This window comes from Salminus brasiliensis, chromosome 12 (genome assembly GCF_030463535.1).
Source record: "Salminus brasiliensis chromosome 12, fSalBra1.hap2, whole genome shotgun sequence".
Classification (NCBI taxonomy): domain Eukaryota; kingdom Metazoa; phylum Chordata; class Actinopteri; order Characiformes; family Bryconidae; genus Salminus; species Salminus brasiliensis.
Window position 1 is genome coordinate 9099355 of NC_132889.1, and position 11778 is coordinate 9111132.

Genomic DNA, 11778 nt, shown 5'->3' on the forward strand with positions numbered 1-11778 from the left:
TTGTAAATAGAGCTATTTTATGGGATAGTTACTGCTGTTCTTCTTCCGGCTTAACGTTTTTTGTTTGTTTTTTGATTCATTTTGCAGTAACAAGGAAAATAAAGCTGTTTGAGATGAAACTGTGGGGTGGCTCTTAAAAGAGCCGTTGTAGAGGGAAACAAGACATGAAGTTAAAGGGCGTGACTGTTTACTTCTTCTTAGGGGCAGCCTTTTTCGCCTTCGCCGCTTTGGGCTTAGCTGCTTTAGGCTTGACCGCTTTGGCTTTCTTTGGGCTCTTGGTCGCCTTTTTGGGAGGCACCGGCTTCTTGGCCTTCTTGGGGCTTTTCGCTGCCTTCTTAGCGGCCGCGACGGGCTTCTTGGCCTTCTTGGGGGATTTCTTAGCCGCAGTGGGTTTCTTGGCTGCTACCTTCTTGGGCTTCTTGGCCGCGGCTGGTTTCTTGGCGGCCGGCTTCTTAGCTTTAGGTGCCGGCTTCTTGGCGGCCGGCTTCTTCTTAGCCTCGGTCTGCTTCTTGTTAAGCTTGAAAGAGCCCGACGCGCCGGTGCCTTTGGTCTGCACCAGAGTGCCCTTGGTGACGAGGCTCTTGACGGCGAGCTTAACGCGTGAGTTGTTCTTCTCGACGTCGTAGCCGCCGGCAGCCAGGGCTTTCTTCAGGGCGGCGAGAGACACGCCGCTCCTCTCCTTGGACGCAGAGACGGCCTTGACGATGAGCTCGCCGACGCTGGGGCCGGCTTTCTTGGGGCGGGCGGCGGCCTTCTTCTTGGGGGCCTTGGCGGGCGCCGAGGCGGCTGGGGCTGGAGCGACTTCTGCCATTGTTCTGCTTTGCTGAGAGCTGGAGTGAGCACAAACTGCTGCAGCGTTCTGTGGAACCTCCGGCTGCAGCGAGGGGGGCGGCCCTTAAAAGTCACATGAGAACGTTGTGGACTCAACTCGCCCGTGCAGCCGTGCCGCAACGAAAGACTCGCACTTGTGTTTTCTCTCGGCGTTTGTCGAGCGAAATATGAGCGAAAACCCAACCTGGCGATCGTGTAAATGCTCTATCGTCTCCGAAAGGCTCCATCGTGTGTAGAGAAGGCGGGAAGGGCAGCGAAACGACGCCGCTTTTCGCACGGCGCACACCAAAGCGTGCCGCGCTGCCGGCGTGCGGAACGGGCGACGGCGCATTTGACGTGCTAATCGGTGGAAAACGGCGTCAAAATGTGTTGCGAGCTGGGCGAGCCTTGTCCGGAGCGATAGAGGAGAGCCTCGGTGAGAGCGTGTTGGGAATCCGATGCATGGGTGCGTTGTTTTGCTCGTCGTGCGGGGCGCCCTTGAGAGGTGTGTAAAGCACAGTGTTGCCATGTGTGCGTTGTGACTCCCGCAGTATGACTCTCACCGTCGATGCGTCTTTGTCACCAGGGCTCCCACACTCGGAACGACTCTCCCCGTGACAATCGACCTTAAAACATAATGGAAAAGAATAAAGTCCTCTCTCCGACCCTTATATTAAATAAGCCCAAATTCATTCTAACCCTAATACAAAATCACAACCTTCTTCTCTCTAACCATCAAATGAAATAACCCCATCCTTCCTCCAACCATAGTACAAAATAACCCCAATCTCATTCTTACACAGATACAAAAGAACACATTCCTCCTTCTAACCCTAAAACAAAACCGTTCCAACCTTCTAACCCTAATCTAAAAAAATCAAATAAAATAAAATCCATCTACAATAACACCTCCTCTAATCCCAAGATGAAATAACCCAATTCCTTCTTATCCGTAATACAAAAAACCCTCCCTAATTCTTGCACTAATACAAAACAAATCCATTCTCATTCTAACCCTAACATGAAATAACTCTTAATAACTCTCAATCTCATTCTTACCCTAATACAAATTAATCCCATCCCTCCAGTAACACAACTCAAGTTAATTTGTTAAACTCTCACTCAGCCCATATTATGCTATGACCATTCTACTTAGTTATACATTCATCAGTGGGTCATGGCCTTGTGTATCTACTGTTGCTTGCGGTCACTGAATCATAAGGCTGACCACATGTCTGCGCTAAACATACTTTCACTGACCTACTTTTCTCATGGTAAAGCCCGAGGCCCAGCTACAAACCCATATTTACTTACTTTACCTTCATCATTTTGCCTTGCTTCCAACCTATACACCAGCACCTACTTTTGCTCACTCAAAACTCACCATAGACCTAAGACTTGGACTAACTTCATCCTTTTGTGACCCAACCAAAAAGCCCCAATACAATATAACTCCATACTCCTAACCCTAAAACAAACTCTTCCTCCTAGCCCTAATAAAAGAAAACCCCAACCTCAGTCTAACCCAAACACAATAACTCAATCTGCACTATAACCCTAATAAAAAAAAAAAACAATCTTATTCTATGCTTAATGAAAAAGCATGTACTCTCTCTAACCCTAATACAAATTAACTGCATCCTCACTTTAATGACAATATCAACTAACCTCAACACAAAACAACCCTATTCTCATTCTTGCCCCAACAGATTTTTTTAGAACTTTAATTTGACCCATTTTAAGCTGTCTTAGTTTTACATTTATCAGTAGGCCAAGGCCTTGTGTGCATCTACTGTTGCTTGCCCTCACTGAATCATAAGGCTGACGGCTGATGTTGAAATTTAATTTTACTGAACCTTCCTTTGTATCTTTAGGCTAAGGCCCAACTCACAGCCACTTTAACTCAATCCACCTTCATCATAAACCTGAAGCCCAGCTACAAACCTATTATTTACTTACTCTACCTTCCTCAAGCCGGCCTTGCTCTCAACCACTGTATCAAAAGCCTAGCTCTAGACCTACTTTTGCTCACTCAAATCTCACTCAAAGACTTTGACCAACTTTTGTAACCCAACCAAAAAGCTTGTGGAGGTCACTTATTTTCCTCTTTCCCCCCCCCCCCCAACAAGTCAGCCCCCAATAAGGCCTTATTACATCCACCAGACCAGCCTCTAGTTTTAAGAGGCACTTTTCATTACCAAGATCAAGTGTGTAATATTATGGATGAACCCTACACTCTTCCACACCTGTAATGCTGATCATTTCAAGCCCACTTCATATGGTTAGTATGGCACAGTATAATAGTTTGCTATTCTGCCACTTAATCCTAGTACACACTACACCAATTAAATGCCAACAAACAAGAATAAATCTATTGACTTACATATGCATACATCCTTATATAATTGAAACAATTACTTCTACACCAAAGGCTGTACTCTCTGGAAGTAACATACAGACGTAAATTGAAGGCTTACCATCTGTGACTTGGTTCTCTCGCGTAAAAACTGCTCTTTGGTGGAAAACGTGGGTGGCTCTTAAAAGAGCCGTTGGGTTTTGATTATGCCGCGAACACTGTTTACTTGGAGCTGGTGTACTTGGTCACGGCTTTTGTGCCCTCGGACACGGCGTGCTTGGCCAACTCACCGGGAAGTAGCAGACGCACAGCGGTCTGGATCTCCCTGGAGGTGATAGTAGAACGCTTGTTGTAGTGAGCCAAACGAGAAGACTCACCGGCGATACGCTCGAAGATGTCGTTCACGAACGAGTTCATGATGCCCATCGCTTTGGAGGAGATACCAGTGTCTGGGTGGACCTGCTTCAGCACCTTATACACGTAGATAGCATAGCTTTCCTTCCTGGACTTTCTGCGCTTCTTGCCTCCTTTCCCGGCCGTCTTGGTCACGGCTTTCTTAGATCCCTTCTTCGGGGCGGACTTGGCTGGCTCAGGCATTCTGCTCGTCGTCGAATAAGACTGAAGAATGAGGGGGAGGTGACAAGCTCCAACATTATTTAGACTCTAACATTCTAATTAGACGAGTTTCCGCCTCCAGAATGCCGTCAAACGACCATTGGACAACAGTTGAATGCTCGCTTCTTCTCAACCCTCCGTTCCCGTCTCTCCACCCCCTCCCTCTCTCTTGCCTCCCTACACCCGCTTCCCCCTCCCCCTCCCCTCAGCAGCATTCTCTTTGTTCGCCTACCCGCGCATTTTTACCCGCTGTGCAGACGGTACAATTATTTTTTTGCCACACCGGCGTTGACGGCGACATTCTGATTTTATTCAAACGTATAGTTCTGATTTAATCAACACACACGGGGGGGAAAGGAAGACAATATGCACGTATGTACTATTTACATATATAATGTGTATTGAAGCTTATTATACACAGAAATATAATGTTTATTCCTTCTGAAGATTAACTTCTTAACACAGAGCGGCCGGGAGTTCCATGATCATCACTGACTTATTTGCAAATAAACAAACAAATAAGGGACGCAGACGGCTCAATGTTTATATAAGGTTTTTAACACGTACAGTTCTGAATTCTAAAACAACGCACACGGGGGAAAATGGAAAAAGTAAGTATATCATTAGATCACTTTTTATTCCTCATGCAGGTTAACTACTTAAGTGTCCTGGAGATATTTTCATTTTTTCAAATTTTCATTCACTTATTGACTACCGTATTTAAAACAAACAAACTAACATGAAAAACAATCTCTTTTGTTGGATCTGTGGGTGGCTCTTAAAAGAGCCGTTGTGTTTAAGATTTGTTTAAGCCGAGCGTTTAACCTCCGAAGCCGTATAGAGTGCGTCCCTGGCGCTTCAGGGCGTACACCACATCCATAGCGGTGACGGTCTTTCTTTTAGCATGCTCGGTGTACGTGACTGCGTCCCTGATCACGTTCTCCAGGAACACTTTGAGCACACCGCGGGTCTCCTCGTAGATCAGACCGGAGATACGCTTGACGCCACCACGACGAGCCAGACGACGAATAGCCGGCTTAGTGATACCCTGGATGTTATCGCGAAGCACTTTACGATGACGCTTGGCGCCTCCTTTTCCAAGGCCTTTGCCTCCCTTGCTTTTTTTTTTTTTTTTAAATAGCTTTATTAATCAATAGAAAATGGTTTACAAGAAAAATACAAACATACAAGACAACATTACATATATATGTATATGTTCAAACTTATTTTCAAATTTAAAGGTCCAAAAAGTTCCATACATCACCTTTATGTTTTTTTAAGTCTAGAGTCCTTCGTCTTCTCAATTCCATCATGATTTGTTTAAAAACACATTCACTTGAAACAAACTGATGATCTATAGTCATGCGACATCTTGTTTTCCATAGTTTATGTTTCACAATGCACAATATTAACCATGTAATTTCTTTTTCTGATTCTGAGAGTGTATTATTAAAAATACCAAAGGCAACGGTCTTCAAAGTAATTTGACATTTAAGATTAATCTCTTTTAGTTTATCCCAAACTTGTTTAGACCTATAGCATTCAAGAAGAAAATGCTCTACAGTTTCTTCATTGTTACAATTGGGCATTGGACACTGTGTTGTCTTTACGTAGCAGCTCCATTTTACCACTGTTCTTACTGGAATGCGCCTAACAGAGATTAACCATGCTGTGTCTCGTAACTTTTCAGACAATGTTTTACTTGTGATATTGTTAATGACTAACTGATATTCATTTATAGGAATCTCTTTATAATTTATTAATCCACCATATACAATATCTGCTATCTTCTTATATATTTCTTTATTAGAATCAAAGGCCCAGTTAATATTAAGTGATTCATATTTATTTGTAAAGTCAGAATATATTATTTTATAATATGGTATTTTAGATCTAGCTCTTCCTCTTTTTTTCTCTTTCCAATTGCTAATATTTCCAACCCACTCCGCTTGTCTATATAATCCATTTGCTATAATTTTACAAACTGCTATTTTGGTTTTCAGACCAAAATCTATTGCCCCTAAACCACCCTGTTCTTTACTTTTAAAAACTAGCTCTCGCTTTGTCACCTCCCGTGTGGTACCCCAAATAAAATTGCAACAAATTTTATTTAATTTTTTACTCCAAACATCTGTAGGTGGAAATATACAAGACAAAAATAGGATTTTAGACAATATATACATTTTAATAATTCCGATTTTTGCCTTATAACTCAAATTATGATTATCAAATTGGCTAATTTCTTCACGTATTTCTAATTCCTTTTCTTTCCAATTTCCATCGACACAACCAGTATTATCAAATTTTATTCCTAATACTTTTATTTGTTCCTTTTCAGGTATATTAACTGGGAATTTATATCTAGTTTCGCCAATCCACAAACACTCTGATTTAGACATGTTTAACATGGCGCCTGATGCTTGCTCATACTGTCTAAAATGTTGATAAATAATTTCTAATTCTTTCTTTGTTTTAATGATAACTGTGATGTCATCTGCATACGCAGAGATGATAATGGTGTTAAAATTAATGGGAAAAAGTTTAAGTGCTTTATCGTTTTTGATTTTTTGAATTAAGGGGCTTATAGCTAATACGTATAAGGCGGCACTAAGTGGACAGCCTTGTTTAACTCCTCTCAGGATCAGAAAATCATCAGTTAATTCACCATTGACATTCACTTGAACTTTCGATTTCTTATACAAACATTTGATCATGTCAATAAAACTCCCTGGAAAACCGTATGTTTTAAGAACTGCAAAAATATAGTCTCTAGACACTGAATCAAATGCCTTTTTTTGATCTAGAGCAACAATGTAAAAATTCCTTTCTTCCTGATTATATGTTATCTCTCTTAGTGAGTTCAAATTGTCCCACATGTATCGACCTTTTACAGCACATGTTTGTTCTTTTACAATGGTCAAATCTAGCACATCTTCTAATCTATTCATAATAATCTTAGCAAAGATTTTATAATCTAAATTCATTAGGGTCAGATGCCTGTAATTATCAATATTTGATTTATCACCTTTTTTGTGTATAAGTGTTAATACTCCTTCATAGAAGGAGTCATGCATACACCCTGTCTGAATCCCTTCATTATATACCCGTGTTAATATTGGAGAAATTTCTTTAATAAAGTTTAAATAAAACTCTGTAGGCAGGCCATCTGGACCTGGTGCTTTTTTTAGGTTTAATTGTTTTATCGCAGTTTCAACTTCAATCTCTAAAATCTCACCTTCCAAGGGATCGAAAGATTCAATGTTTGGCGTGTGAATATCTAAAAAGTTTTTTATCATCAAGTCATCAATGGTTAGTTCTTTATACATTCCTTCACATAAAACTCTAATTGTTTTCTTTATTTCATCAAAGTTTGTTATAATTTCATTTCCTAATTTAATAGAATGTATTTGTGACATTTGTTTTTTCTTTGAATATATGGACATTATTTTATCTGGGTTAAAATTTTCAAGTGAGCTTAATCCTGCTAAAACTTGAAGATTTTTTACATTTTCACAATTCATTTCATCTATCTTGTCCTGTGTATCAGATAATAGCTTTTCTTCATACTCTGTCCTATCTTTCTTATGTTTTAGAATAATATATTTCTTTATTAAGGAGCTATACTTTTCATTTTTTTCTTTATTAATTAGTCTGCTTTGAAACTTTGAAAATTGTCTTATTCTGTTTTTAAAAATTTCCCAATATTCTTGTTCAGTGGATAGTAAAAATTTAATTGATCTAATTCTATTAAATTCTTCTTTTAAGTCTGAATTTACTTTTAAATAGTTTAATATATTTATATTCATTTTCCAATAATTCTTATTTCTTCCTCCTTCATTAAACCTAATTGTAGCCAATACTGTAAGGTGATCTGATTCAACTAAAAGTTTAGTCGTATAGGATATGACCGTAAACTTCTCAGAAATATATATTCTATCAATACGTGACTTAAAAACACTATCAAATCTTGTAAATCCAATTTTTTGAGGAAAAAGAACTCTAAACGTATCATTTATTTTATTATCTTTCATAATTTGTTTTAAAACACGCCCTTCTCTTAAAATTGATTTCGGATTAGTTGAAGAACTATCTATCTCATCTGTGATAGTGTTAAAATCACCACAGATGATGATATAAAACCCAACATATAATAGGTTTTTCATCTTATTAAAGAGCAGAATTTTTTTATTTCTATCCTGAGCTGTGTATACATTGATTACTCTAACTTTGTTTCCATACATAAAAAAATCTACATACATCAACCTTCCTGGGATTAATTCTCGAATTTTTATAATTTGAATATCATTTGTATAAAATAATATTGCTATACCATCTGCTCTATCTTCACCTACTGAAAAAAGAGATTTATTGTTACCCCATATCTTTTTAACATCACATATATCATTGTAATTACTTAATCTTGTTTCTTGTAAACATAAAATATCTAATTTTTCTTGCATTAAAACATTTAACTTTTTTTTTCTATTTCTACTAGATTGGATTCCACGAACATTACAACTAGCTACTGCAAGGTTGCAAGAAGACATGGTAAATTATTAAAATCATTTCTTTCTTACTTTTCCCAGTAGTTCAGATCCACTCTTCCCCTCGGTCTCTCCGGATGAGATACGTTTTCTTTTAGCTTCTTGAGGCAAGTGTTTAACAGTCACATTCGCTTTGTTTTCCCGTTTGGAGATCTTCTTCTGGCCTTTTCTTTGTTCATGTCCTTGTTTAGTGGTCGGAGAAAGTGAGTCCGCACTAAAGTCCTCCTCAGTTGCGCTTTCCTGCGTTTCCTCCCCGCTGTGAGATGAGTAGTCTCCACTCATGTCGTCCTTCGACTCCTCTGAGTCGCTATCGCCGCTTGCCTCCCTTGCCTCTGCCAGACATTCTCTCTGCTTCTTTTCCCAGTCGACGAGAAGAGAATCAATGAAGCTGCAGCACCCGAGGCACGCCTGTTATACCGCTCTATAGGACCTAGTTGAAAACAAGAGTGACGTCACACTATATTAGCTCCGTCTCATCTTCTAGACGCTGTACAGGAAAACAAGTGTTCTGTACCTACGTGACTAGACCACTCAAACATCGCATATATATAGGCACTGAGTGGGTAGCCACACAAAATAGAGTCAACTAGCTGAATTGTCTTTTGTTTCAGTTCGCTCTGGATGTACACATGTTCACAATTCAAAGTGCTCTATTTAGATAGTTTTAATGTGGATTTCATTAACACATAAGATGGTCATGTTGTTCATGTAACATGTGGTGTATTGCAACTTGGGGGGCAATCTGATAAGCCAAACAATAATAGCATCACTTTCCAATGTATTTGCAGCATGTCTTCCTTCTACTGCTTGCAGTTTCACAGTCTGGCCACACAATGGCATCCAGGCTCCACCGAGGGGGAGAGTCCATAGATTCAGAAGTCAAGTCAAATTTATTTGTACAGTGCTTTACATAATTAGTCATTAGTAAAAGACAGAGACAAATAAATAACGTAAGACATGAAGGATCAAAGACCCCCAGTGAGCATGCCAAACTAACAAGGGAGACCCATCCTCCTCTGGTCAGAACTATTTATAAATTACTGATAAAAGTTACCAAACCATCTATACTGTTGAACTGCTCTGATCACAATCATAATATATTAACCATGGTGTAACAGGAACAAACAACGGTTGCTACATAATATTGCAACACACACTGGATCATGCCTTTCCTTCACTGTGAATCCTTTAACTCCTCATGATTCAACTTTGTAAACTTTGTAAAGTCAAGCAGGTCTGAAAGCTAGGCTGTTCAGTTATAATTAGGAGTCATAATAACTTCAGAAATAGCTAGGTCTAATGATGAAGTCATTCATAAATACATACATAAATAAATCCCAGTGACTTAAGCCAGCCAGGCCTTAGCTTAACATGAATTTACAGTGACTCAAAGTAGGCTCATACTCATACACACAGCCTATGACTCCTTTTCACTAAATAGAAGTGGATAGGGGCCATGTGACCTTTGACCTTTAGAAAACAGTGATCAAATGTTTATTTGCAATTACAATGATAATATCATTATTATTAATACATGTCAACAAAGGCTACAACTCTTCTTTCTGAACCACAGAATGCCCTCAAATCTCCATAAATTATAATTGGTTGGGGACACAAAAACAATGGCACTCCACTACTCCCTAAATAGTGCACTACGTGAGTGTAGAAGCCATTATTATATGCACTCTGTAGGGAGTAGTGAGCTGTTTGGGAATTGGCAAACAAACTTCAGTTAAGACGCGGACACACTAGGTTTCTGTTGGCGTTTTTTTGCGAGCGAAATTAGCTACATTCATTTGTCGTTTCGGTAACTTCCGGAAAATATATTTCGTGAACAAACACTAATTAGCCAACTACACACGCCACCCGGCTCTAAAACCCAGAAGATACGCTGCTGGTAGCTTGGTTTAAGCACGACCGTTTGTCCCTCACTTGTTCCAATTGCACACGAGTCCGTATTATCGTATTACAGCCACCTAGCCATCGCGCTACTCTCCAAGTTAAGATAAGATAGTCCTTTATTAGTCCCGCAGTGGGGAAATTCTCATGTGAAAGTTAGCTAGCTAGCCTCTCGGTTACACGAGTAGCTGGGACACAAATCACCCAAGTCAACCACGACAGTTAACATAAATAAAGCTATATACACCGTTCATACTAAACCTTGGCTGCCTCGAGTGAGTTTGTATTTATCTGGCAACTATATACGCACTGGCCTGTGTTATTGTTTGTGCTAACCGAGATAGCTAACATGCTAATCGCTAACTTTGCGTACTTTTTATTCATACTACAACTCAGCAGGCGGTACTGTTCCGTGGTCAATAGGAAATTGCACCCCATAATTAGGCCCATGTTTGTGTTTGCTGTTTATGCCAGCTAGCTGCGTTAGCCACGCTGCTAATCGCTAAACTGGCTCCAAGTGCAACTCCACACATAGATCCAGCAACGGCAGTTATACATCGATTTGCTGTGACTGGGTGTAAAACATTGCTCTCGGCACAATGGAGTTTTCGAGTAATCGAGTTTTAACGTTAACGTTATCGTACTAACGGCACCACAACAGAGCTGAGCACACGCCCATTCCACGAAGCGACGCAAACTGTAATGAAAAAAGGACGACGTTTCACATGGACATGTATGAACATTAAAAGTAGCTAACATTTCTCTTAACACCACACATACCTAGGTCAGCTGTTGACTCAATATTGATGGCTGTTCACATATGCGCCTTGGTCTCACATACAACCAAGTAAGTCCAAACACTACATCACGCTATTCTAACTATGCAACCACACACTGAGATCACAGCTCTAAATGAGCCAATACATGGCACATTTGTCAATAGGCTGAACTTGTAGTTCATCGTGGGAATTGTAGTCATTGATCTTAACACTACAATATAAAGACACTGTGTCCACAAAGACTTTTAAATAAAAAAAGAACAAACACACATCAATTGAATAGTTGAATCTATAAAACACGATCCTTCCTCTATCAACACATATTGCTCAAACACATATAACCAGTACAGGGTATGTATTTGTGTTTGTATCTGTCAGAATGAATAGGCCCTCAAAGTTTACATCAAGCATGCCATATGTTTACAAATGAGAGTTGCGTGCACGCACGCACGCAAGCACACACACACACACACACACACACACACACACGCCCCACTTATATATATTTACCATTTAGATTCCCCAGGTTTATGGTATACATATTCGAATAACAGTCATATGTGCAGACAAGCACAGAGGGGGTAAAAGTTGCTTTATGCAGAGGCCTTAGAAATATGATGAATGAAGTGTGGATACCATCTGGTGGTCAGAATATGAATCTGCAGGTCCAGATTACATTTGATATAGTTTTTAGATATAGTTACATTTATTTTCAGATATATTCCTTTTGGGTTTTTTTTTATTACTTTTTGTTGTACATTTACAGGGGCTGAAA

General features: G+C 39.8%; 3 protein-coding genes across 3 annotated transcripts; all 3 read right to left on the bottom strand.

The window, feature by feature from the left end:
- Positions 1-187: 187 nt before the first annotated feature.
- On the bottom strand, positions 188-811 carry LOC140573672 (histone H1-like). Its single transcript, XM_072693161.1, has one exon. It carries the CDS (start codon positions 809-811, stop codon positions 188-190), a length of 624 nt encoding a protein of 207 aa, XP_072549262.1.
- A 2577-nt stretch (positions 812-3388) lies between these two features.
- On the bottom strand, positions 3389-3763 carry LOC140574329 (histone H2B). The gene has a single exon (XM_072694118.1). It carries the CDS (start codon positions 3761-3763, stop codon positions 3389-3391), a length of 375 nt encoding a protein of 124 aa, XP_072550219.1.
- An 838-nt stretch (positions 3764-4601) lies between these two features.
- LOC140574370 (histone H4) lies at positions 4602-8668 on the bottom strand. Its single transcript, XM_072694173.1, has 2 exons — positions 8647-8668; positions 4602-4891 (listed from the first exon to the last, which is right to left on the bottom strand). The coding sequence occupies exons 1-2, from the start codon at positions 8666-8668 to the stop codon at positions 4602-4604; spliced, it is 312 nt and encodes a 103-aa protein (XP_072550274.1).
- Between the last annotated feature and the right edge of the window lie 3110 nt (positions 8669-11778).